Raw genomic sequence first — 25681 nt, forward strand, 5'->3', positions numbered from 1 at the left:
AATATAGTACCAAACCCGAACATAAATTGATTAAATATTCAAATTATTCAAAAAGTTTTGTTATTTAGAGATCCAAATCTGATCCGAACCGAAGTATTCGGATACCCGAAATTAATTATTTTTAGATTTAACGTATATAAAACATCAAGAATGATACTTTTAAATTGGTTTAAATACTTGAAAATATATATAGATAGTCAAAAGTAAATATCTGAAATAGTTAAGGTATACTCAAATCACCAAAAATACTTAAAATAATTATTGATTTTGTATCCAAACATTTTAAATCAAGCCAATTGATATGTTAAGCTTAGGTATTCTGACATATGTTATTTAAATTTATAGGAAATATATTATTTTATTTATAGATTTTGAGAAATTTAAAATATATAATGATTTAAAACTTTAAAAATAATTTAAATGGATCCAAACTCGAACCAAACCCGCAAAGGTCTGAATCACACTCAAACCAAAATTTAGAAACATCCTAATAGGACTGAAATCTTTGACCCCGGAAATCCGAAACGCAAATCGATCAGAACCAAACTCGTATGGGTAACCGAAAGCCCATCCCTAGTCATTATTATGTATCGTATATTGTCATCATATAATTAATCGTATTTTATATGTACCATCATATAAGTAATTGCATATATTATATTTTTAAAACTTAATATGAAATATAAAAACCATAATTTGAGTTGGTATTTCAAATTGGGCTTTGTATTGTATATTTCTTATATATATGTTGACAACATTTTTTATAATGGTTATTGAAAAATAGTTTAGTAAAAATCCATTTTTGAATATATGTATATTTTTCAATCAATTTATGATATAAATCAATTTTGAATTATTATTTTGATTTGAAATATGTATATAAAGTTTAAATTTTGTTTTATGGTTAGTTTATAAAAAAAAGTTTTAGGCAATTAGATTGACTCATTTTAAAACTGACTCAAATAGATAGTTTCTTATAATATGATGGACTTTCAATTTTTCTTAATAACATAAGCCCATTATTTTTTTTGCTTAATACTACTATCTTTATTTCCAAACAAAAGTAATATTTTTTTAAAAGACTACAATTCATGTTACCAAACACTCTTATTTTTTAAACTCATATACATGTTTCCAAACAATCTCATTTTGTACTTCAGTTTTAATAAGATAGATTACTTGAAACTCTTAGTTAAATACACCCCTAAGTAAATTGGGACCAATGAGACAACTAGTGGTTAATCATCGGAATGCCAAGCTGGCACTGACATGAGGGGAATACGATGACTATCGGATTCTTCTAGTGCAAGTAAACATGTTTTGTCTGCTCTTGCAGAAACTAAATATCACATTCAGACGGGATCCAGACAGCCTCAGATTCACACCAAGGGTCAACAAATTAAAGTCCATCGAGGAGAAGAACCAAAAGGCTTGAGGCAACAACTACTACGACCTGGCTTGATTTATAAACATCACTAATGCAAATTTGAATTGATAGAAGGATTTTGATACAATGAGAAACCTCTGAAACTTAAAAATCAGTAGTAGACAAGCATTAAAATCTTACAAAACATGAAACACCTTTCTTCTCTTTGTCTTGGTGTGTCTTCTCTTCTCCACATTTTGAATCATGACTCATGAGCAACCCAAGCCTATACTTTAGAATTAACTTTTTTCTTCTCGACTTTCTTATGTGCTTCAGACTTGTCTCTTCCATCATTTAAAAGACATTTCACGCCTCTTCTTAGGGTTAGGATCTGGGTTTCCTTTTCTCATCATAGCCACAAACTCCTCATAGTTTATCCTCCCATCCTACACAAACAAAATGTTTATTTTATATTAATATTGTTGAATGTTCTTATCATCAAAGTTATCAAAGCTTAGTGAAAAGGGTCTTTCTTACATTGTCTCCATCAACCTCAGAGATGATTTCCTTAATGTCCCTGCCATCATTCATGCCGAACTCCCTCAGGGCTTGCTCCAGCTCTTCCATTGTGATATATCTAGAAACCAACACCATCATTGTGTTTAGTTGGTTTCAACTGAACTATATCAGAAACTGTTATATACAATGTGCTGTTTACTTACCCACTGTTGTCTTTGTCAAAGTGTTGGAAAGCTGAGTAGAGATGCTCTTCTCTGTCGAGTCTATTGATGTGCATTGTTGCTGCTATAAATTCTCCATAGTCTATTGTTCCATTTCCGTCCGCATCAGCCTATAGGAAACAGAAAAAAAAAAATCAGTTATTTATGCATCTTAGTAGATAGAAAGATAGCACACAAGAACAAAAGAAAAAGTCTTACTGCTTCCATTAGTTGCTGGACTTCATATTCGGACAACCTTGTACCTTGCTTGGCAAGTCCCTGTCTTAGTTCCTCAAGAGTTATTGTTCCGCTGTCATCGGTGTCCATCCCTTTAAACATCTCCTTTAACCCCATGATTTCTTCCTCCGATAAGCACCCGGCTATCACCTGTTTATGAGGCCAGTGAGACCAATAGAGTCATCATCATATATTATGTATATGCTTTTGAGAAGAGAGAATAAACTTACCCTTAAAGCAACTTTCTTGAAATTGTTCATCGCTTTGAATTGCTTGAGCCTTGACATTACTGCATTGTCAAGAGGAACATCTGGTGCTTCTCCATCCTCCTTGATCCATGGATGGTCTTTAAGGAAAAAAACAAAATATGTTATTAAAATGAAATATAGGAGTGCATTCTTGTTCTTGAAATGGGAAAGTGCTTACTGAGAACTTGAGCAGCGGTTAATCTTTGCTTTGGATCAGAGTTTAGCATCTTCCTAACAAGATCTTTTGCCTGATGTGAGATGGCTGGCCATGGATCGGTCGAAAAATCAATCTGTCCGCTTAGAATGGCGTTGAATATCCCATTCTCAGATTCTGTAAACACATGAATGATAAACCAAAGTTTCATGCCTTTGTTTTAAGAGAGATAGATAGAGAGAATGAATCAAGAATCTTATAATTACCAGCCCAGAAAGGTGGAACACCAGACAAGAGAATGTACAACATAACACCAATGCTCCAAATATCAGCCTCTGGTCCATACTTCCTCCTCAAAACCTCAGGTGCAATGTAATAAGCACTTCCCACAATATCTTTAAACTCTTCTCCTGGCTTGTAGAACACGGAAAGCCCAAAGTCTGTTGCCTTGAGAGGAGAGTTCTCAGCTTTGTTAAGAAGCAAAAAGTTCTCAGGCTTCAAGTCCCTGTGAATAACCCCCATGGAATGACAAGTATGGATAATCTGAACAATGGTCCTTAGCAAGGAAGCAGCGGCTCTCTCAGAGTAATGTCCTTTAGCAATGATCCTATCGAACAACTCTCCTCCTGCGCAAAGCTCCATGACCAAATGCACTGAATGTTTATCCTCATAGGCTCCTTTAAGCTCCACGATGTTTGGTTGACCCGTCAAGTGATGCATTATCTGCACCTCTCTTCTCACATCTTCGATGTCCTCTTTGTTCACCAGCTTTCTCTTGGCAATGGTTTTGCACGCGAACTGCAAACCCGTGGCCTTTTGTGTGCAGAGATGGGTCACACCAAACTGCCCACGACCAAGCTCTTTCCCTAATGAGTATGAGCTTTTTACATCTTCCATTGGTCGGCCTAATACGGGACCTATGGGTCCTTGTTTGGTTGCAGGAGGGGGAGATGCTGGTGGGTGTCTAGAAGCTTTCACAGAGGCTTCAGCACTGACTCCATTTTCATAAGTGGGTTCGCCATTGTTGTTCCCTGTGTCTCGTCCGCAACAATTTCCCATTGTTGCTTAAAGGGCGGGGGGAGAGGAAGAAAGCTCTCAACCAAGAAGAGAAAAAAAAAATACGATTTTTGAAAGATTTTTTTTTTCTCTTCTTACTTCCTCTGTCTGTTTTTTTAGGGTTTGGTTTCTTCTTTAGCAAGAAATGTTTAGGAGGTTTTGCTTATGAAATGGCTATGAATAGCATTTTTCTGTTTTTGCAAGTAGTTTTTCCTTTTGCTGGCCTTCAGTTTTCAAAACGTCTCCTAGGAACCACACGCCTCTCTGTACTTTGTTATCTAAAGCTATATTAGATTTGTTTATTTTAGGAATTTTACAAAAGGTTGAGAGCATTTCATGGAGAATTTGGGAGGTTGCTAGCTTGTATATTATAATGTCTAATTTGAACACTATATTATATAATTTACTATATACGATTTGCAATTATTTTGGTATAAGAATACAAGAAAAAGAGAGAAAATTATAGGATGAGGCTCTAGTTTCAGTAAGTAGGAATTGAAGGGTCGACCTTGAGAGAATAGGCTTGTATTCCACCAGCCACAGTGTACACACTCTTGAAGCCCTGTGAAACAAGACAAGACAACACATCAGGATGTTAACAAACTAATATGATAAGGAGCTGGAACAGCTTTTTACCTGAGACAGCAGCCAGTTTGCGACATTCAACGACCTGCCACCAGCCTTACACTTGCATATATAGGAAACAAAGGCCACGACTCAGAACTTAAGAATCATTTTAATATCGGAGGTTTCTTTAGTCATATCATCTTAAAATCATTAAACCAAAGTAAGAGTTGAGCAACTAAACTTTTTTTCAAGCTTATAGCATATGCATTGGCGGATGAGACTTAACAACATACCATGGCGAATGTATCCTTGTCAGGGTTCAGCTTTGAAGTGATTTCTGGCGCCCAGGATTCAAATTGGCGGAGTGGGAACACTTGAAATCCAGGCAAGGATGCTTTGGCTCTGGTATAAGTAGTGAAGAAAAAAAAACAATGTCAAACCACTATGGATTCTTTGTCCTTCTAAGATCAAAGTGTGCGAAGTACACATGTATCTAAATGGCAGAAGAATCAAAATTTGCAAACTACACATAAATCATAATTTTGTAACTTGGAGAGTAGGAACATACATCTCGTCAGGTTCTCTGACGTCAACTAACTGAGCCTCTTCCATGAAAACTAGATCTTGCATTTTGGAATGCAGCTCCTCCACCTGGATATCTTTCACAGGTTCCCTGTCAATATAATACTTTCCCGTTACAACAGTGGGTAGAAAACGTCGGAGGATGGTTTTCAGAAGAGTTTACCTCTCAGATAGAACTTGCAGCAAGTGCCAGCCAAATTGGGTTTTACACGTCACCACATGATTCAGCTCTGCTTTAAACGCAGCTTCCTCAAACTCAGGTACCTGAAAACAATTTAAAAGTGGTCTATGTCATTCTCTAATTATAGCAGGAACTTGCCAAAGTTCTATCCGTGAGAAAGTCCAAACATTGCAGAATTACTTCTATCATTGGTTACATTTCTACCAGTTCCATCTTCAGATGAAATGTTAATACTAACAGATAATTGAGCAAGAACTATTACATCACCCAAGTGCCTGTGTCAATGCAATACCAATACCAATCTCATAACTATTTTGAAGAGAGGCATTACCATTTGACCTAGTTTGACCCATCCAAGTAAACCACCGTCCTTTTTGGATGGACAAATAGAGTACTCAGCTGCAAGATCACTCATATCCTCACCTTCACAACAAACAATTACTTGAAAATCAGAGTATAAATTTATAAGTTTTACAGGCCTATGGTCAAATAAACGCTTAAGCTCATTTGAATCAAACGGATGAAAAGAGAATAAAGGAATCAGACCATCCAAGATTCTCTTCTGGAGTTCCGCAAAGAGCGCAGAATCACCCTCCTTAAGAAGCACATGCTGCACCAGAATCTCTCTAGTTGGATTACTCCCACTGCTAAATGAAGCTGAAGCTGGAAGAAGAAACGATACACATACATAATCACAAGCTCGCAATCAAGTCTTTGAGATACAGCACGTAAGGGGATAAACAGTTAGGTACCTCTCGCTTTGAGATCTGAAAATCCAGAGAGCCTAATCGGGTACGGGGAAGGAATGCGTGATTGGAGCTTCCGTCCGCCGAGAAATGAACGGGAGAATGTCGAGAACCAGCGGGGATGTGGAGGAGATGCGATAGCGAGAGAGGGAACAATGGAGAGTCTTAGAACGGCGGAGAAAGAAGCTGCCGCCGGAGATGACGCCGCCGATAGAATTCCAGTCACTCTAAACATGGTGGGGGCTCAAGAGGGGGTAACGAGTTCGAATGTGGAAGAGTGAGAGGCTATCACTTATTAAGAGTGTAACTGTGGGTCCCACACAAAATTACTTATTATTGTCACAATATTCGAGTAATTCTCGGAATGTTGGGTTCTTTTTGTACCAATTACAAAATTTTATGAAATAAACAGTAAAATAGTTTTATTAAACAATTCTGCGAAGTATGCTTTGCCGATGCCAAAAGAAAAAAAAGGTATGCTTTGCTCATAATCCAAGGGGACTCGCCTTATATACCATGACAGAAAGAATACGAATCAAATAGCAAACTAAAAAGCCGTCAATAATTGTTACAAAATAATGAGCTAACTTATTCCTTGATTGACAAAAAAGGACATATATGCTACATACAATGAGATTGAGATAGAAAAATAACAAACAAACAAACGAAGCTACAAAATCAATCTCCTCCTGCCCGTTTAAGTTGATGGGGGCGAGGGGATAACCGAATCGGGAGTTTGAGATGATGGTGTCCACGCATATAGAAGCATGCCCAGTACGAGGATGACTGTGCCTGCCACGAACCCTGTTGGAAGTGCAGATGCGACTCCAAGGTACGGTAAGGGAAGCGTGAAGAAGTAAACCGCTATGGGCACTGCACAGCCAAAGCCAACACAAGATTCTGTATTGTTAGAAAAGGCTTATCTTATGTATATTCTAAGTGATGTTACACCAGAGATGACCGTGTGCTTGATAGAGAAGGCTATAACGAGAGGAGTGTTGTACCTGAAACGGTGGATGCCAGAGACGACACAACAGCAGATGAGATCTTGATAAGGCGTAGAAGAGAGATGTTGTAAGCCATGTTCATCATTACAAACATTATCGGAAGAAGGGGCGCCCCTTCGCATCCTGTTGTCAAAACCAAACCGAGCGTGTTGAATGCTTTGCACAGAAGACAAAAAAACAAGGAGATACTCGAGCATGAGGCAGAAGACATCAACTAACCTGTTGTTTTAGCACCAATGTTCAGAAAGCAAGCACCTCCGTCTTTTAGATAGCTTGGTAGTTGGTAAAACGGTATGCCCCAAAGTTTTGAAAGAAAAGGAAGAAGCAATGCAATGCATATAACCTGGGTTGAGTTGACCACAGAAACAGCCACATTAGCTAGCAAATAGATTGCTAACAACAGAAAATGATCATATGCTGAAAACAAAGAGCACTTACTTGGAACATTGAACCATATGAGTTTACAACAAAGAGATCAAGTGAAGCACCCTGTAATACGAATTTCTTTCAGAATTCAAAAAAGAATGCAAATGCTGTTGAAGTGTCTCGACGGCTTAATTACCTTCAACCGCTTTTTGCTATCTATAAAGATGATTTCCTACAAGGATATGAAATTTACTGTTAAGAGAGAAGAACCAAAAATCTTGTAGTTGGCGATACAACTAGCTAATGACTGACAAACCTTCATTACTGTATCTGCTCCTTGAAGCATAAACGATAATACCATAAGAAGACTCCAAAATATTCCAGCATCTTTAAATGAATGAGCGGCCCCTGATCCACTGGAACATGCAAAAAAAAAAAAATTATTACTTAAACCAAACATGCTTGACATGACATATCTTGTTAAACTGGCAACGCTGTGTCCTATGACAAGTCTAACAAAAGAAACCAAGTTACTTCAATATCAAGTAAGTTAATCGAGCTGGCTAACCTTGCCACACTGACGATTACACCAAATGCTACAAGAACACATCCAAATAGTTGGTTTATTCTATATCTCCTCCCGAGAAAAACCATGGAGAATAGAATTTGCCAAATAAGAAACGTCTGCAAAGTAATAAAACGACTAGAATTAACTCTAAAACATTTGTCAGAGAAGAACCATGTTTTTATCAGCTATAATTCAAGAAAAACAGAGTTTGAGGGAAGTAGCTTTTGACACACCAAAACGAAATTTAGGATAATTAATGTTGTACTATGAACTTATGGAAGATAGAGATAATAATGTTTTAAGCTTCTAACCTGAGATAAAACTGTAGTAGATGGTCCAGAGAGATTTGCTGAGTCAACAAAAAGGAGAGTAAGCAAGACAAACAGGGTTAGTTTTTCCTGTATTGCATGCATCAATAATGTTTTGATGCAATTTCATCGAACAGATAGAAGTATACAGCAGAAAACGGGAAAGGGGATGAAATGTTAAGGGTAGAATCAATGTAAAAATACCTGCAGCAGCCATCCCCGAAGTTAAAGCAAGAGACTCCAAAATGCCAACAATTAAAAATGGAATTTTCGGAACTGATAGCATCTCTTTTGTAACAATCCCAGCTCGGTATCTGAAATACAGTATAGAAAAGTATACAGCTACATACCTGCAAGAAGGAAATGGAAAAGAGAGAGAGAAAAAAATTAGTTGTAAATTATACTTGTTAATATAAAACAAGATACATTCAGGAAATTGAGTATTGTTCAATGTTTGTCCACATTGAACAACCAGAACCAAAAAAGAAGTATTAGAACAAATCCAACCAAAAAGTCATTAATTCACTGCTGCAAATCCAACGAGAAAGTCATTGACTCAGTAATAAAAAAACTACTCTTTAACTCTTAAGTAGGTGACCCAGAGAAACTGGCACGTGAGGAAAAAGTTATATACTGTACGCGAAAGAAAAAATAAAGCGGTGGACAACTATGACCCAGTTCATAAAGAGAATCTTGTGACAATTACAGAATTTTATAATGCATACGAATATTTGAGATTCGCATTCTCCAAAACAGTACATACGACATATACCAACTTTCCCACATCCAACAATCGTCAATTACTAGATTAAGGAATGTAATCAAAAACAATAATCTGAAATCTAAACTTGACTTAATCAAATCCACATACTAATTTTAAGCATTTCAGAGAGAGGAATCGTTTACCCGAAAGTGGAAAGCTGAGCGAGGAAGAAGGGATATTGTTTAAGAGGAATAAGCGCCAGCTTATACATTACGCGGTTCCCCACTCCCAGCGCCGCCGTGACCGCCGCCGCGATTACTATCTCGGTCGTCCTGCCGTGTTTTCCGGCGAGAGCGTGATCGTCAGTTTTTCCACCGGGCGACGCGTCTGGCTTCCTCTTCTCCTCCTTGGCGACTTCGAAATCGTCAGATCCGTCCCAGAACTTCGCGGAAGGAACCGCCTCGATTGGCCACGGCCTGGACCGTTGAGATGGCCGGAGGAGGACGAGAGGCGGTGCGCCTTGTATTTGATTTCGACAGATTAGGGAGATTGATTGAGGTGGATTCGCATTGCGCCGTTTGATTGAGCTCATCGACACCGTCGAACCGGCGATTAACCGGCCGGAGCTCGTCGCCATGGTTTAAACAGGTTCGGTGGAGAGATTAACAAGAAGAGAGAAGAGAGAAGAGAGAGAGGGAGAGGTGAGAGGAGAGGTGTAATTGTGTCGACTACTTTATACTGACATCACACGAAAGACGAAACTACCTCCTGTGCTACGTTTAATCTGTTTGGGTTCAATTTGTAAATTTTATTTCTTTTGGGGCCAATTTGTAAATTCTTTAAATAGAAAGTTCGTTAAGTAGATGATGACTATGCCACATGTGCTACGTTTTTGTGTGTGTTTTTTTCTCCTATAAAATAATCGGCTTCACCTTTTCCAAATCACAATGTGGCGGCGCAGCCAAATCATAATTGTCACGGCGTAGTCTCAGTGGCTCTACATTTGGTATTGCCTTACCATTTTTAATCGAGAGTTCTGATCAGGCTATAACTGAGAGAAATTAAAGACACAACAATACCAAACTTTTTCTATGATAAACCACTAATCCAAAAGCATTCAATTTTTTGGTGCTAAACTAATAGTATAGTCCAACACACGTTCGTTGATTGTATTGTCTTATTTAGTTGGAAGTAACATCTTCTTTAGATCCTTGATTAGAAGCGCTCTCATCTAAAGTTGGGTGTGATGTGGCATAAGTCAAGCCATCTAAAGTTGGGGGGGGGGGGGGGGGGGGTGATGTGGCATAAGTCAAGTTTATCATTTAAGAACCAATCGAAATCAGATTAGTTTGATGATTCAACTAAAATACGTAATCAAATGATGGTGGGCTAATGGTGGTTCTCATTTTAAGGAAAAGTTGTCTTATAAGTTATAACTAGATTTTAACCCGCGCTTGAAAAGCGCGGAGTTGTTGGATTATATTATAATACAAAGTTTTGTTATATCGAAAAACATAATTTTTAATAGCTATATAATCTACAAATTAGTTTATTTGAAATTTTATATGTACACTTTTACGTAAGTTTATTTTCGACATGAGAATTATATCCGGATAAAAAAAACAAACCGAACCGCCCCAAAATTATAGGTTTAGTTCAGGTCCAGAGAAGATAACCTATTGGGTTTTTTTTTACCTGCAGGTCTTTGTTTGAGTCCGAGTCCTACCCTACACCCGATCATAAATATGTGTTTATTAGGTATATTTGGATATTTCGAATATGTTTTCGGTATTATTGATATTGTTTTTAAGTTTTTGGTTTACGATTAGAGTTTTGATTTCAGATAAATTTTTCAAATTTAAAAAAAAATTGGGTATTTGGATAAAATTTTGGGTATTTTTCAGTTCATCGTGTCAGATTTTGAATAAGATTTTAAATCTTTAGGAATTTGAATTTTTTTGGTATTTGTTTGGAGTTTCAAATACTTTTCGTGTTTCGGATATTTTTCAGATTTTTCATATATTTCAAATTCTTTTAGGGTCTTAATTATAGCCACCATTTTTGACACATATTTGTCAAAATACACGATTTTTCCGTTTGATAAGATCACATGACTTGCAGAAATAAAAAAACGGGTGGATCCGTACGATGTAAATTTAACCAAACTTTGTGACGTGTGACAAAAAAATGTTTAATACGGTTATGTTGGCATAGTTGTCATTTATGATTCATCATCTTCAAGACGAAGTTCTTCCTCTACTGAATATGCATAATTGTCCATTTATGGTTCTTCATCTTCAAGACGAAGTTCTTCCTCTCTACCTCAATGATTCCATGAGAAAGAAAAAACCTCAGTAGACTGTATAATATAGTGTATAATCAGTAAAATAATAACTGCAAAACACAACACGTTCACAAATATGAATACGATGAACATTGATACACAAAAAGAGGAACAAAACTCGCATCAAACATGAAAAAGTGTTAAATTAATTAAAGATCAATTGGCTATAAGCTATAACTGAATTGCCAAAATTCACTTATATATTAGTGTTAGTTTCTGTAAAACCAAGTGTTTGTTTCTGTAAACAAGACATGGCTCAACGACAGAACTTTTTGTGGATTCACCGCTGATTGCCGAGGCTTTAGCTGAAGCTCTGCTTCAGGCCAAGGCTCTCCAACTCTCCAAAATATGTCTCAAAACAGATAATCAAGTGCTGATCAATGAGCTCACCTCGAAACGTTCAGTAGAACTCTACGGAATCAATCATTTTGGATATAGGGAATCTATCTTCCTCTTTTATCTCTCTTAGTTTCTCTTATGTGTTGAGATGTTTGAACTCTGCATCAGATGTTTTAGCTAAAGCTCCTCTGTATAACTTCAAGTTAGTACTGTCTCATTAAACTTTTCTATGAATGAATGATTTGGTCGTTAAAAAAAATAGGTTATGTAAACTTTCAGTATGTCCATTTGAGATAATGTTTTTTATTAGACACAAAGTGTTAAATATCGGTAGTTGGAAGAGATTCTAACTAATATATAAGATATACAGACCACTCCATTTATCACCCATTAATTTTAAATTGAAAGTTCATCTACCTTAACATTTTTAATCAGTTCATCTCTGAATCAATAGAAAATATCTTCCATTTTATTTGGACCAACAAACAATGTTGAAGTTTCAAATTCGTGTCTATCATATGTTTACAATGCAAAACTAATTAGTTATGAGTTTGATTACTCAAAAAATCTTATGTATTAGTGTTAATATTTTAAAAATACAGATGTAGAATCTCAACTTATGATCTCAAGAGCATGCCAAAATGTGAGTTTTGTGTGTGAGAGAAATTGCAATGTGTTTGCACAAATTTGTATCCAACATGGTTAAAAAAATCAATCAAGATTGGAGAGTCCATCTCCTTCTACATACAAGTAGATATAAATAATTAAACCAGAAAGTAGATTATTATGCGTTTACAAGGGAATGGAGTCGTAACGAGTGGAACTAAACTAAACTAAACTAAACGCAGCACCTAATCCGGAAAGAGGATCATACCAGCTGTTGCCTAGGTGGAGCACAGTGATTGGCTGGATCGATTTAAATACGACTTAAGTCCAACAAGACCCGACCCGTGACTTCTCCGACACTCATGGCCCCTCCCAATCTCTTTCTCTCTCTCATCACACAGCAGAAGTAGCTGGAAAGCAATGTCCCTTCTTCTTTCCTCTATCTAACACCTAAAATCATCTTCTGCTCTTACATCTCGCGGCGGAGCGACGGTTAATTGGGCGGCACTGTTGCGTATAATTCTTCAATTTGTCGGAGGAGGAGGAGGAGAGAAGATTGGGGTTTTGGGAGATTGTTTGTTGCTGTTTCTATTGAGGTGAAATCGAAACCCGAGGCTGGATCTGAGATTATGCTGTTGAGGCAATGGAGGCTTCTTCTTTAGCTGCTTTGGAGCGGCCTCGAGGTGCTGCTGCTGCTTCTAATACGGTAAATGCAGGAGGCTTCTTTTCTTCTCTTCTTTTTTCGATATACATTTTATCGTCATGTGAATAATTCATTTGTTTAGTTATGTTTGAAGGTTTTAGTTAGTTGTCTGAATTTCGGTTACTTATAGAGTTGCTACAAAAAGAACAAGTTTTATTGTACGCGATTGGAGTTTGGTAGATTGTATTCTCCGCATTAGAGTATCAGACATTGGTTCTTTTTGGAGTACACATGGCTTTTGATTAGTAGTGTGACAAGCTCTGATTAGCTGTTCCTTGTGTTCTTTAAGTCCGTAATCGCGCCTGTGCTTTTTAGCCAAACACTCTTATCCAGGGAAGTAGTTTCTCAGTTTAATAGAAATATCACACATGACAGATGTGTGAGGGTGTTTAATTGGCTGATTGAGTATTTTTGGATGGATGTCTGGTACCCAATATGAACTGAAAACAAATTAAATATTCTTAAATAGTTTTCGAAAATGTAAAATTTGATAACTAAGCTGCAGGATGATACTAATATTTATGTAACTCGCAATTTTTTTGACAGGTTTATAAGAGTGGTCCACTTTTCATATCTTCGAAAGGTATCCATCCATCCTTGTGTCCCAATCTTCTATTAAAGTTGTCACATTTCACTTATGTTCGTTCACTTGTTCAATTCCCTGTGCTATTGGGATTGCATAGTGAATTTAACGTTTTGATTTTGGTATTTTTTTTTGCTCAATAGGATTGGGTTGGACGTCTTGGAAGAAACGCTGGTTCATCCTCACACGTTCTTCTTTGGTCTTCTTCAAAAACGACCCTGTTAGTATTACAACCATACAGCCATTTTCCCCCCAATTGATTTTGATCAGTGTAGTTGACTTACTCCTTTAAACTATGATAAGAATCATGAGAATTGTATACTAAATTTTCACAGGGTACGCTACCACAAAAGGGTGGTGAAGTTAACATAACTCTAGGTGGTATCGACTTAAATAACTCTGGAAGGTATGACAAATAATATCACTAATTGATTAGAAAACTACATGGAGTTCAACTTACAGTTAATTTTTGTTTTCAGTGTTGTGGTGCGAGAGGATAAGAAGTTGTTGACCGTATTGTTTCCTGATGGGCGTGATGGAAGAGCTTTCACTCTTAAGGTGCTTAAGCAAAAGCACCAAATTTTGAAACACATACTCTATAATAACGATCTTTGTTCTATTGTTAACTTCTCTATTTGCGACCAACTTGGATAATGCAGGCTGAGACATATGACGATTTGTGCGAGTGGAAAACTTCCCTTGAGCAGGCTCTTGCACACGCCCCTAATGCAACACTCATCATGGGCCACAATGGAATATTCCGTCCTGAAACTAACGAGGCTAGCGAAGGTTCCTTTCATCAATGTTTGTTCTATTCCATGTTACATCTTTAGCCTAAGCATCTCACATCATTACATATTTTTCATAATTGCTAGGGCGGGATAAGCGTCCGTTAAAATCATTGGTTGTTGGAAGACCAATCTTACTTGCTCTTGAAGATATTGATGGAAGCCCATCGTTCCTCGAGAAAGCTCTTCAGTTTATTGAGAATTATGGTAACTTCTTGAGGAAATGTGGATTAAATATTAGATGTAAACTCTTCGAATGCATTTTTCTTTAAACTGTTTTATTTTACTTTCTGGTCTTTTGTCTCCTCAGGAACTAAAATTGAAGGAATATTAAGACAGTCTGCGGATGTGGAGGAGGTGGAACGTAGAGTTCAAGAATATGAACAAGGTACCAATAATTAAGTTTTAATTACATCTTGTCATGCCTATATAATATGTTCTTAGACTTCCCTGGTACTTAAGTTTACTTATTTTTCCTTGTTCATCTCCAAACAATACGTAGGTAAAACTGAGTTCAGTTTCGATGAAGATCCGCATGTTATTGGAGACTGCATTAAGGTGTAGTTTCTTCTCAACTTCTTAATCTGATAATTTATGCATTGTCACAATACTAAGGCAATTTTCATTTCACTTGCAGCATGTATTGAGAGAGTTGCCTTCTTCTCCAGTATCAGCATCTTGTTGCACTGCCCTGCTGGAAGCTTACAGTGAGTTCCCTTACCACCTCCTACTTCCTTCATAGTTGTGGAGTGGACATCTGGCTGAAACTCCTTTTAATTGGTTTTGCTGGATCAGGAATCGAGTCTAAGGAGGCTCGCATTAGTTCATTGCGCTCGGCTATGGCTGAAACGTTTCCTGAACCTAATAGACGTCTACTACAACGGTATGTTACCAGATCTCTCTTCTGGTCTGTTTAGAGCCAATAGCCGAATCTGACTGCTAACAGTTTATAAGATATATTCAATGTTGAAGAATCATTTGTAAGGTGTTTTCTTTAACCTTTACATGTTTGCGTTGTACCCTTCAGGATTCTGAAAATGATGCATACTATCTCATCTCATTCCAACGAAAACCGAATGAGCCCATCTGCTGTAGCTGCTTGCATGGCTCCTCTGCTCTTACGTCCTCTACTCGCTGGTGAATGTGATCTTGAGGACGAGTTTGATGATAGTGGTGAAGACAACTCTGCTCAGCTTCTTGCTGCTGCTAATGCTGCCAATAACGCTCAGGCCATCATTACTACTCTCCTAGAGGATTACGGAAGTATTTTCGATGTAAGACAAGACAGCTCTCAGGTAGTTTCATTCAAATTATGATTGATGTTGTATGTCTCTTATATGCCTATCTGCAAAAATTTTTCAGGAAGAAAATATTCAAAGATGTTCCATTTCGACTGAGTCACATATTGGAAACAGTGGGCCTGATGATTCTAGTGATGATGACAACAACCTGAAAAATGATTACCTTAATGCAGATAATGAAGTAGAACCAGTGACAGATGATGATAATGAGCGTGCGTTGAGTGGAAAAATGAGTGAGAGCAGCGCAGGCACATGCAGCGATCATTATGAATACAAGGTTAGTTCTCCTTTACCCAGTCTGAGCTCTCTCTTCCTTCAATGCAAGTATCTATGCCAAATTATTGTTTTGTTTTATATATCTTTTACATTTTTATAAGATACGCTAGTTTTGATTTTAATTATAAAATTATTTCCATGAATTATCTAAATTAGATATACAAAAAATAAATTAGACAAATATGTGGATTTGTACTAACCTTATTGATTAATTTAACGGTTTAAACCAATTTAGAATGGTTTTAAACCGATTAGAACCATGATGTATTTTATTCCTGCTATTTTCTAATGAATTAGAGTCTAGAAAAACTAATTATTTCATGAGTGCTGAATACATTTTTTTTTTTGTAGGGATTCGTTGCTGATGACTCTGATATTGAATCACCGAGAGAGACAAATGGTCCAATACGTAATTCAAACGCACGAACAGATCACCTTGTGAGAAATGCTTTTGTCAACTCCACGGATCAACAAGCTGGAGAGCAGCTACGTGATGATCCAACAAACTCACGTCTTGTAAATGTTAGCGAGTCTTATCAATCAGGGAAGGTCTTAAATGAACTCACTCATGGAAGTACTTTTGCTTCTCCTGGTCTTGAATCATCAAGTGAGAAATCAGTGAATAAGAGCACTCCCTCGTCTGTTCATACAAAGCGCTCAACATTCTGGGGTCGAGGCAGTGTATGTGTTTTTGCTTATCTTGATCAAATAGTTCCTATAAGTATAATTGGATGCATGATATAAAACTCTTTTCCTCCAGTTTGTTATAAGGGTCACCCTTGCAGAATCATATAACATTTTCTTTTCATCTTTGTTCGTCACAGGCAAGAAAGTTATCCACCGATGGATCGTTTGATTCTTCAGGAGAAGACGAGTAAGACTTTCACTCTTGGCTGTATTACACATAAGTACATGCATATATGTTTCTTTCTATATTGTTTTGATCTATGCAGTATTGTAATCTACTGCTTCATCTGTTTGGTTTGAATCGATTACACTAGGTTGGTGTTTTTGTACAACTAATTGGTTGATCATTTGTTTGTAGGCTTGCTATACAGAGACTCGAGACAGCTAAAAATGAACTACGACAACGAATTGCAAAGGAGGTAAATTAATCTTCTGCTGCTGTAAATTTTTATTTTAGGACTTCATAAAGTCATTAACACGGGTCAATATTATTGTTTATAGGCCAGAGGTAATGCGATATTACAGGCTAGCTTGGAGAGAAGGAAGCAAGCACTGCACGAACGTCGTTTTTCGCTTGAACAAGATGTATATATGAATCCCTTCTCTCTACTACAATTAATCCTAAAGTCTAATAAATCTTATTCTTGTTTGATGGGGAATGCTTTAATATAGGTGTCAAGATTACAAGAGCAGTTGCAAGCGGAGAGAGATCTCCGAGCAGCACTGGAGGTTGGTTTGAGCATGTCTTCTGGACATTTCAGCTCACATGGTGTGGATTCGAAAGTAAGTATTACATTTATATGGAAATGTTATCTTTCTTCAGGACATTTAGTTAAACTACTTAACCATCCATGTATATTTGAAGACAAGGGCTGAGCTTGAGGAAATTGCTCTTGCTGAGGCTGATGTTGCCAGGCTGAAGCAGAAAGTCGCAGAACTTCACCAGCAGCTTAACCAGCAACGTCAGACTAACTTAGGTTCTTTCTCAGATGGGCGTGATAATCATCAGTATCTTCAAAAGTGAGTTGTAATACTCTCACTCTACTTTCCTCACTATCTAAATTTTTGTTTTAATACGATGTTGTGTATTTCTCCAGAAGGTTTCTTCAGCAAGATTTTGATTCCACTCTTGCCTTTGTAAATCATGAAAGAAAACAAAGACACGAGGTAGTTTTTACTTGTGTTTATGTTACATCGATCATCGTCTTGCATAGTTAAGATTAAACCAATAGAGTTTTAATGTTTGAGCTGCAGGAGAATGTGCTGGGAGCGGATTGGAGAAATAGTAAAGGAGCAGGATCTTTTGGTGTTGGCAATAGCAGGCAACCATCTCGTAAGCAAACATCAGAATCAAAAAGCAGTGAAGACTATGGAAAGATGTCTATAAACAATTTCTCAGGCGTAGATTCTCCCTCTCCCTCTGTTCCATCGACTTCGAGAGCATTAGATGTAAGTTCTTCTGCTCATTATTATCATTCTCTATCAATTTATCTGGTTTATGAATTAGTTCCACAAAATAGATAGTTGTAAAAAATGGTAACTACAGAAACATGCATGAATGCTTCTCTGCCTTTAGAAGTTTTGAGAGGAAACATGTTTAGTCAGTAACAAGGCACACTAACATGCTTGAAAAATGAACGGTTTGTTTGGCAGATAACAGAGTACCCAAGGGTTAATCATCCGTCAGCGGCTGCGTCAGCAGCATTGGTAGAGTTAACAACTCGACTTGATTTCTTCAAGGAGAGACGTTCGCAGCTAATGGAGCAGCTGCAGAACCTGGATCTCAACTACGGCACGTCTTCTTCTTCTCAAGATTTCATACACCGGCCATCTTCTCCACCTTGGAACTAACAACATGAGAAAGAGTAAAGAAAAGTCTGAGTTTGCTCTGTATATGCTTTTGGTGATGGAATAATGTTTGTTCTGCTCATTTTCTACTGTGAAGACGACAATGACCTCATTCTTTGTGCAACTATCTTGTGTGTATATAAAAATCCTTTTTTATTTTTTTTTTGTGTGTAATACAACATATTCTTATGTGAGATTAGTTTTGTTCATAAAGTGTTAACATACATGTTGGTCCCTAGCAGGCAATTAAGTGAAAGTCCGTGAGTATTAAACGCTGTATATACATGGTCTTGACAGTTTGGACTCCAACTAAACTATTGTGATCTGATTTCTTTTGAAAAGTTGATATTAGTGTAGTATAAACTCTATAAATTAATAAATATCTTGTTTTAAGTTAGGGTAATTTAAAATATGATTTGATAAGATAATAGAAGGGTCAACTAGCTATTTCCCCACATGAACTATTGCATAGCATCAGATGTCTCCCAAACTATTGCCTCATTTTATATATCCCCGAAAAAATAGTTTGAGATTGATTTCTCCACAAATGTTGGTTTAGGAAAAAATTGGTATAATCACCGGTACAGACCATCAAACTGTAAAATAAAACCGAAAAACCAGTTTTGAACTCAATACTTGACCAAGTTTTACCCGACCCACTAAACCCTCTTTTAAAATCTCCAATGGTACACGTGAAGAACCCTAAAATTAATTTTTTTAAAAAATTTGATTGTTTGAATCTTCATCGATCAGAAATGATAATGTATGGGTCGTCAAATTCTGCGTACAGAGCTTTGAGTGGTCACTTTCCGAGTTCTCGTCTGGTCAGAATCAATGAGCCAAGGTGGTGAAATGAAAAAGCTTGAAAATTTGAAATTACAAGTGTTATATCATAGTTTATGATATGGGTCTATTATATTTGGATAAAACCCACAAGATTTAGTTTAGAAAGCTGTGAAATCGTGAAAAAGAGAGTGAAAGGTGGGACATTTAGGATCTGCAAATCGCAGACATAGGGTAGAAGACGAGGACAAAATCGTCATTTATATTCATTTAATTAAAATCAAAACTTCATAAAGTGCAATAGCATTAGCTCGAACTCGTGACTTGTAGTGCTAATTTAAAATGCAACAACCACCAACCTACGGATCTTCATTACAATTTACCATATGTAATATTTATAACAGCCAAGAAACACATCCTCGTAATAAGGCTTCATCTCCTCGGCTCAGCTCCTCTGCAACTAATATCATCTCCACAGAAAAATATATAATCTCTAGGCCTTTAGTTTTCGTTCTTCAACTTCAGTCTTCTCTACCAAATTTCACTTTTGCTTTCATCTTCAAGAATTGAAACACTCAGATTTTTTTTACCTAGATTTCTATTCGGGGTTAATTGTCGGGTGTGGGTTTCGGGTTAACAAATTTTCGGGTGTGGGTTATTGGTTATTGGTTTAAGAGATAGAATCGGATCCTGATCGGGTCTTTCATGGTTTATAATCGGTTAAATAATGTTTTCGGTTTAGTTTTTATATAGTAAACCAAAATAATTAATTTGTATGGGTTTATAAGTTTCGAACTTTAAATTCAAGGGGAAATAAGTATTTAACTTTTGTTTCGTGGAGAATTAAATTTGGAACTTTGTTTTTCGGGGATATATAGGACGATGCAATAGTTTGGGAGACATCTGATGCTATATGATAGTTCTCGTGGGGAAATAGCTCGTTTTCCCATAATAGAATAATAATATTTAACAAAATTTAGATAAATATATGATTCTATTAAAATTATAAACTAATAACTAATATATATATATATATATATATATAAAATTATATAAACATACACAACGCATTTTGTTGTTTATTTTCTTTAAAATAAACTTCATCTCTAATTTATATTTTATTTTGTTGAACAACATATAAAAGTTAATTGTATGCTGATATGTATTCACCATATATAAAATAATATCAAACAATCTAAAAAATAGATGAAATCCAAATCTTTAATTTTTTTTGTAAATTTAATATCATTACTAAAAAAGAATTTCTAAACAAAAGTATATTTTATATATTTATATATTTTTGTCGAAAAAATAAAATTATATTTTAAAATATAAATTTAAACAAGGAGAGTATCTTTAAATTAAAAACTTCATAAATTAATAAATTATCATAATCTCAACATTATGAATTTACAGAGCTTTTATCTGTATGTAGGCTTGGAATTTCCTCTTTTTTGTCTCTTAAATATACTAGATCTTTTTTCCGCGCTACGCGCGGATTATGTCTTATTATATTTTATATTTAAAAATGATTTGGATTATTTTTCACTAAAATATTCATAAAATATGCAAAAAAAAGTAATTGACAGTAATTAGCGATGTTTGGTTGTGATTCTTTAGGTTGATGAATTCCACTTTATTTCTAACTATTGTGTATTTTACTGCATAATTATACACCTATGACTTTAGCTTCATTTCAGACAAATATATAAATATTTTTTTATAAATGTATTCTATTTCAAAAATATTTTTACTATATGTTTGATAAATATTTGAATGATAATAGTTTTTGATAACTAATCAAATTCACTCACCTAAATCTTTAAATCTTGAATCAATATCTTTTTTTTTAATGAACTTACTTTTACACTATTATATAAGCAAAAAATAGAGTAAAATTATATCATTTTACTCTTAATTTTATTTTAGAATAAAAATATAAATTGAAGTTGAAAATGCTCTAAAACGAAAAAAAAAACTTACTGCAGGGATATAATGAATACCTATGTTTGAAACTGATCCAATGGTTTTTTTTAGAGCAGTTTGGTGAGTCGTTACAAATATCTGCATTTCTTCTTATGACTCATTGTTATGTTTCTCTACTCTTTTGTATCATATGGTTTTTTAAGTACTATCAAAAACTGGTCTACGCTGCCCATTGTTTAAAAAATATTATTATTATTATTATTATTATTATTCTGGTTAAACAAATGGTTAAACAAAATGAAATTAAATTTTCAATACAAAATTTTAACTGACACAATGTATGTAAAAACAGTTGGTTACATTATTGTAAACCATATTTATAACTGAAGAAATACCTACTTTTCTAAAATACCTTGATGAAGTCTATTAAAATAAGAGAGTTGTTCTTTCTAGGTATTAAAGTGTATGTAACATCCCTTACTTATTCATAAACAACCTTAACAACTTCTGTTTTTTTGCATATGAATTTGGAGATGTGTGTCCTTATACAGTGTATTGCCTTATAACATTTGTTTGTACTGTTTGCTAAGTATATTGTTGTTTTTAGTTGACCTTAGGACATTTTCAACTCTACTACATAATTTATTTCAAAATAAAATTTGGAGTAAGAAATGCTATAACCTTATTCTATTTTTATTTTATAATAGAGGAAACATGGATAACTCGATAAATAGAGTAATTATTTTATTTTTTTTGTCTATTACTTTATTTTCACTCCATTTTTAGAGCATGGTTAGAGAGTAAATTCAATTCCATTATAAAATTACTTTATTTAGGAACAAAAATGAAGTTTTATATTGGAAATGTTCTTAAAGATATATGATGTGGAGTTAGCCTATATTTATTACCACTGATATGTACTACAATATCTGTAAATTCATAAATTCTATTCATTTTCAAAAATTTCTTCTTGTTTATATGCTTTTAAAAATAAGAAATTTAACTTTAACCATTTGTCCATATTATTGTTTGGTTTTATGTTTATTACTATTTTTTGAATGACTAAACTGATAATAGTAATACATTTTTTATCTAAGTAGATTAAGACCATTCCTAATTTATCGATCTATTTGTGTGATTTTATATTGTTCTCAGACGGTTTATGTGGGCAAATAATTTAAATTTTCATAGAGTTACAGAAAATAGAGTGTATATCTTTCTTGTTTATTTTTTTGTACTGCATCCGTTTTTTTATTATTTGGAACTACCCTTTTTTTACCACCATTCTGCATTTTAAATTATATTCTTTTGACTAAATATTTTAAATTATATTACTGGATTGGAAAACGTTTTGGTATTATAGTAAATTGAATTTTTTTTTTCTTCGCCATTTTTTTGAAGAGAAAAATAGTGTTGAATTTTTTTATTTAACAGATCTTAAAACTAAATATTAAAAAAATTTAAAATTATATAATTTTTACTGTATACTTATGTGTTTCACTTAATAATTTAGTTTTTTTAAATAACTTGTAAACTATTTGTGAATGAATTTATTTGGAAAATATTTTGGTATTATAGTAAACTGAATTCTTTTTCTTCACTATTTTGTTTTGAAGAGAAAAATAGTGTTGAATTTTGTGATTTAATAAATCTTAAAATTAAATATTAATTAAATACAAAATTATATAATTGTTAGTGGATACTTTTGAGTTTCACTTAATAATTTGTTTTAAAAAAATAACTTGTAAACTATTTGTGACTGAATTTAATCATCACAAATATACAATCAACTTACTCCGGAATTTATCTTAAAGTTTGTACTTGTATTACATTTTATTTCGTAGTCGCTTGAACATAATTTGCATTATAGTATATAATTTAACTTCGGAAATTTAATAGTACAATAAAACTCTTAATAATATTGGAACTATGATAATTTATTAATTTATAGAGCTATTAATTTAGAGAAATTTTCATTTTTAGACTTATATTTTAAAAATATATTATATTTAAAAGAAGGAATGAATGCTTTCATAATAATATATATTAGGTAAAACTTTATAGATTTGAAGTTCATCAATATTTATGATATTATTTGATACTAAAGTAGACCCTCTATAAATTAATAAAAAATTCCGGTCCCAAGTTCGGCCGGTTCAAAATATGACACAAATCAATAAAATAAGAAGATAATATGTTCTTAGAAAATCCTATGTAAATATATGGTCTCATTAAAATCATAAATTAATAATATATCTATATATACATTTCATATAAGTACAAACCAAATATTATATTATTGATTTTATATTCACAATAAAAATACTTCTATTTTTTCATAACATTTCAATATATTTTGATAATATTTAGTAAAATTATATCGAAAAACCACATATAAGTTATATAAAACATAAAAATATAAACCAAGTAATATAATAAAACAATTTGAAAGTCAATTTTCTAAATTTTTTATTTATGTATATATGGTATAAATAAAAATAGAAAAAAGTCGAAAAGAATCGAAAAAGAAACTTTTTGTAAATTAATATCTCTATAAATTAACATAATTTCAAAGTCCCAACATTATTAATTTATAGAAAATAATGTTCAATTTATAGATGTTCTATTGTACATTGTATGTATGTTGAATACATATGGAAGTATACAAATGAGTTTTTATATGTAATTTGATAAAGCTACACCAAAATATTGAAATGAAAAATAATAATTAGAGAAACAATTCATTTTGAAGATTAATAAATTACATACCACTCTTAGATCAAATTGAATCTACTTTACATGTTTTCCTAAAAAGATCAATCCTTTTTTATAAAAGGGTCCATTAAGCTATAAAAATACCAGTAATCTAGGTATAATTCTGAAACGAAGAAATAAGTCACAACTTGCAAAACACTTGGAAGAGGAATTGGCAAAGAACGCAGGAAAAACTTAAATAGGTCTTTACCAATTTTGAAAATCACTAAGGAAAAGGTTAAAAAGCAAGTACAATCTTACCGACTAACGGCAACTTACGCCAATGAACATAATTCCAAAAACATAGTATAATTACAAAACACAACTTTGGTTTCCTTAGTTCCTAAGCTGAAGCTTACTTCTGTAGCCGGACCCCTACAAACAATAATTGTCAAAACTAAATAAAGATAGAAGAAATAAATATGGATCATGGATAAAAATATTGGAGAAAGATAGTTGCGCACCTTGTCATCAAATATGAAAACGCCTTGGGACTTATTTTGTCCATTCATCATTTAACAAACAATTTAGATAACACTGTTTGATTGCAGAGATAAGTGTTCATATATAACCACTATCTATCAGAAAAGATTATCATTTCAATATAATATTAAATATTTAAATAAATTAATAGTAAAGTATATAATCTAGCTTAATAAGCAATAATGGTAAGCAAATCTGCGCACACAACTATAGAAGTTGCTGGAATAAGGAGAGACACTTACAGCCACAAGTTTAAGAGTCTGATCTTTTTCCAGTTTCATCCTTACCACCTGAGATCTCCGGTTCGGGTCTTCAGCGTCCATCCACGAAACTCAAATTCGAGAACCGGAATGCATTCAGCGAGTAACCCAGCACGTCCATCCAATGCGCCCAAAACAGTTTATCCCCTTCCCCACTCGGAATCATCTCCTCTATCGCCTTACCTAACCCCACATCCTTCGCCACGTGTTCGTCGCAACATCCATCCGCAACCGTCGTCTCTCTCATAAACTCTCTCTGAAGCGTAACCGCCGAAATCCGATCGCACGCCCCGGTGTTCAGCCGAAACGTCAGCAATCTCTTCTCGCCGTCGCGCAGATCGTAGAGACTAACGAAGAAGACGCCGCACTCGCCGTTACTCCAAATGCATTTCTGAAACACCCATTTCGATTCCGATTGACTGGTTCAAAAGCAATGTGTGGATTCCCTAAAGAACTGTAGGAGGAGACACGCTTCAGAAAATCTTCATAGCGGCTTCAGAACAATGGAGCCATGTGGATGTGTGATATATGTTAGGTTACATAAACTGGCACTATCAAATTGAGGGGTTTGAGAAGATTAGGTCATACCTATTCTTCGATCAGAAGCAGGTGAAGGCCGATTAGCATCCCGACTTTAGCGGGATATGGGCTTCTCAAAAGTGAATCAACTTGACAGGCGGCGACTTTGTCGAAGTAAACAGTCAGAGATCGACGATTTGGAGCGTTTTAGGGCCACCATAGCGATGGTTCAAGGATTTGGAGTCTATATATATATATGTATCAAAGAGAAGTTGGAAAATGGATTGACATGTAGAAGTTTGAGCATACTCTAAACGGCAGAAGATGAAGAAGAGGTAACAGATGGCTAGGTAAACTTTATGTCAATTAAATCAGAATCTTTACAGTAGAGAAATCTGAAAAGGTTGTAAACGGTGGCTGTGATTAATTAATTTTGCCCGTATTTTGAATAATAATGATATGTATTTTGGGCTATAATGATGAGCCACGACAACACAGAAAATCAGAAGCCCATAACTAAGTTGGCCTGCGAAAATTTTGTGTTGACTAACAGCAGACTGACGTGGCAAAATGAAACTTCATTATTGGTTGATTTTTAAAGTGACGTGGACACCTTTCCTGTGGATTATATATCCCTTTTATTATAGGATAGATTTTTTGTTTAGGCAATTTT

The 25681-nt window shown here is 34.7% G+C and overlaps 4 protein-coding genes and 1 long non-coding RNA gene across 9 annotated transcripts; 1 reads left to right on the top strand and 4 right to left on the bottom strand.

Moving 5' to 3' along the window:
* Positions 1-1462: 1462 nt before the first annotated feature.
* Positions 1463-4045, bottom strand: LOC111204613 (calcium-dependent protein kinase 34). Its single transcript, XM_022699722.2, has 7 exons — positions 2991-4045; positions 2749-2901; positions 2553-2668; positions 2305-2472; positions 2089-2216; positions 1904-2003; positions 1463-1812 (listed from the first exon to the last, which is right to left on the bottom strand). The coding sequence occupies exons 1-7, from the start codon at positions 3781-3783 to the stop codon at positions 1717-1719; spliced, it is 1554 nt and encodes a 517-aa protein (XP_022555443.2). The 5' UTR covers positions 3784-4045; the 3' UTR covers positions 1463-1716.
* A 106-nt stretch (positions 4046-4151) lies between these two features.
* Positions 4152-6154, bottom strand: LOC106425809 (rhodanese-like/PpiC domain-containing protein 12, chloroplastic). Of its 2 annotated transcripts, none has more exons than XM_013866527.3 (8): positions 5863-6154; positions 5657-5773; positions 5442-5533; positions 5093-5193; positions 4916-5020; positions 4641-4749; positions 4417-4467; positions 4152-4342 (listed from the first exon to the last, which is right to left on the bottom strand). In XM_013866527.3, the coding sequence occupies exons 1-8, from the start codon at positions 6089-6091 to the stop codon at positions 4262-4264; spliced, it is 885 nt and encodes a 294-aa protein (XP_013721981.1). In that variant the 5' UTR covers positions 6092-6154; the 3' UTR covers positions 4152-4261. The 2 variants fall into 2 exon arrangements, with proteins under 2 accessions (XP_013721981.1, XP_048605469.1); XM_048749512.1 differs by having other exon boundaries at positions 5657-5767; positions 5863-6141.
* Positions 6155-6378: 224 nt separating this feature from the next.
* Positions 6379-9548, bottom strand: LOC106425680 (protein CLT1, chloroplastic). Its single transcript, XM_013866391.3, has 10 exons — positions 9012-9548; positions 8310-8455; positions 8109-8146; positions 7798-7913; positions 7546-7645; positions 7426-7461; positions 7302-7352; positions 7083-7206; positions 6861-6986; positions 6379-6729 (listed from the first exon to the last, which is right to left on the bottom strand). Exons 1-10 carry the CDS (start codon positions 9443-9445, stop codon positions 6554-6556), a joined length of 1347 nt encoding a protein of 448 aa, XP_013721845.1. The 5' UTR covers positions 9446-9548; the 3' UTR covers positions 6379-6553.
* A 2890-nt stretch (positions 9549-12438) lies between these two features.
* Positions 12439-18562, top strand: LOC106425792 (rho GTPase-activating protein 7-like). Of its 4 annotated transcripts, none has more exons than XM_013866508.3 (22): positions 12439-12803; positions 13347-13383; positions 13527-13603; positions 13719-13789; positions 13863-13941; positions 14043-14172; positions 14259-14378; positions 14482-14559; positions 14674-14729; positions 14809-14878; positions 14967-15054; positions 15199-15466; positions 15534-15749; positions 16100-16429; positions 16573-16622; positions 16794-16854; positions 16937-17020; positions 17108-17218; positions 17301-17455; positions 17536-17602; positions 17690-17884; positions 18089-18562. In XM_013866508.3, exons 1-22 carry the CDS (start codon positions 12741-12743, stop codon positions 18284-18286), a joined length of 2604 nt encoding a protein of 867 aa, XP_013721962.1. In that variant the 5' UTR covers positions 12439-12740; the 3' UTR covers positions 18287-18562. The 4 variants fall into 4 exon arrangements, with proteins under 4 accessions (XP_013721962.1, XP_022555462.1, XP_013721961.1 ...); XM_022699741.2 differs by having other exon boundaries at positions 15199-15445; XM_013866507.3 differs by having other exon boundaries at positions 12440-12803; positions 17533-17602.
* LOC125583005 lies at positions 18334-25659 on the bottom strand. The gene is made up of 2 exons (XR_007320316.1): positions 24211-25659; positions 18334-24121 (listed from the first exon to the last, which is right to left on the bottom strand). It is a non-coding gene; the product is annotated as an uncharacterized LOC125583005 (long non-coding RNA).
* Between the last annotated feature and the right edge of the window lie 22 nt (positions 25660-25681).

This window comes from Brassica napus, chromosome A2 (genome assembly GCF_020379485.1).
Source record: "Brassica napus cultivar Da-Ae chromosome A2, Da-Ae, whole genome shotgun sequence".
NCBI lineage: Eukaryota > Viridiplantae > Streptophyta > Magnoliopsida > Brassicales > Brassicaceae > Brassica > Brassica napus.

Coding starts and splice junctions, on each gene's coding strand:
- LOC106425792 (XM_013866507.3), top strand. CDS start 12,741: ATGGAGGCTTCTTCTTTAGCTGCTTTGGAGCGGCCTCGAGGTGCTGCT. Junction 12,804..13,346: donor CTGCTGCTGCTTCTAATACG/GTAAATGCAGGA, acceptor TTTTTTTGACAG/GTTTATAAGAGTGGTCCACT. Junction 15,055..15,198: donor AATAGACGTCTACTACAACG/GTATGTTACCAG, acceptor TGTACCCTTCAG/GATTCTGAAAATGATGCATA.
- LOC106425680 (XM_013866391.3), bottom strand. CDS start 9,445: ATGGCGACGAGCTCCGGCCGGTTAATCGCCGGTTCGACGGTGTCGATG. Junction 8,147..8,309: donor TTCGGGGATGGCTGCTGCAG/GTATTTTTACAT, acceptor TTGTTGACTCAG/CAAATCTCTCTGGACCATCT. Junction 7,207..7,301: donor CATATGGTTCAATGTTCCAA/GTAAGTGCTCTT, acceptor AACTCAACCCAG/GTTATATGCATTGCATTGCT.
- LOC111204613 (XM_022699722.2), bottom strand. CDS start 3,783: ATGGGAAATTGTTGCGGACGAGACACAGGGAACAACAATGGCGAACCC. Junction 2,902..2,990: donor TGTTCCACCTTTCTGGGCTG/GTAATTATAAGA, acceptor ATGTGTTTACAG/AATCTGAGAATGGGATATTC. Junction 2,669..2,748: donor AACCGCTGCTCAAGTTCTCA/GTAAGCACTTTC, acceptor TTTTCCTTAAAG/ACCATCCATGGATCAAGGAG.
- LOC106425809 (XM_013866527.3), bottom strand. CDS start 6,091: ATGTTTAGAGTGACTGGAATTCTATCGGCGGCGTCATCTCCGGCGGCA. Junction 5,194..5,441: donor GGGTCAAACTAGGTCAAATG/GTAATGCCTCTC, acceptor AATTGTTTTCAG/GTACCTGAGTTTGAGGAAGC. Junction 5,021..5,092: donor CTGCAAGTTCTATCTGAGAG/GTAAACTCTTCT, acceptor TTATATTGACAG/GGAACCTGTGAAAGATATCC.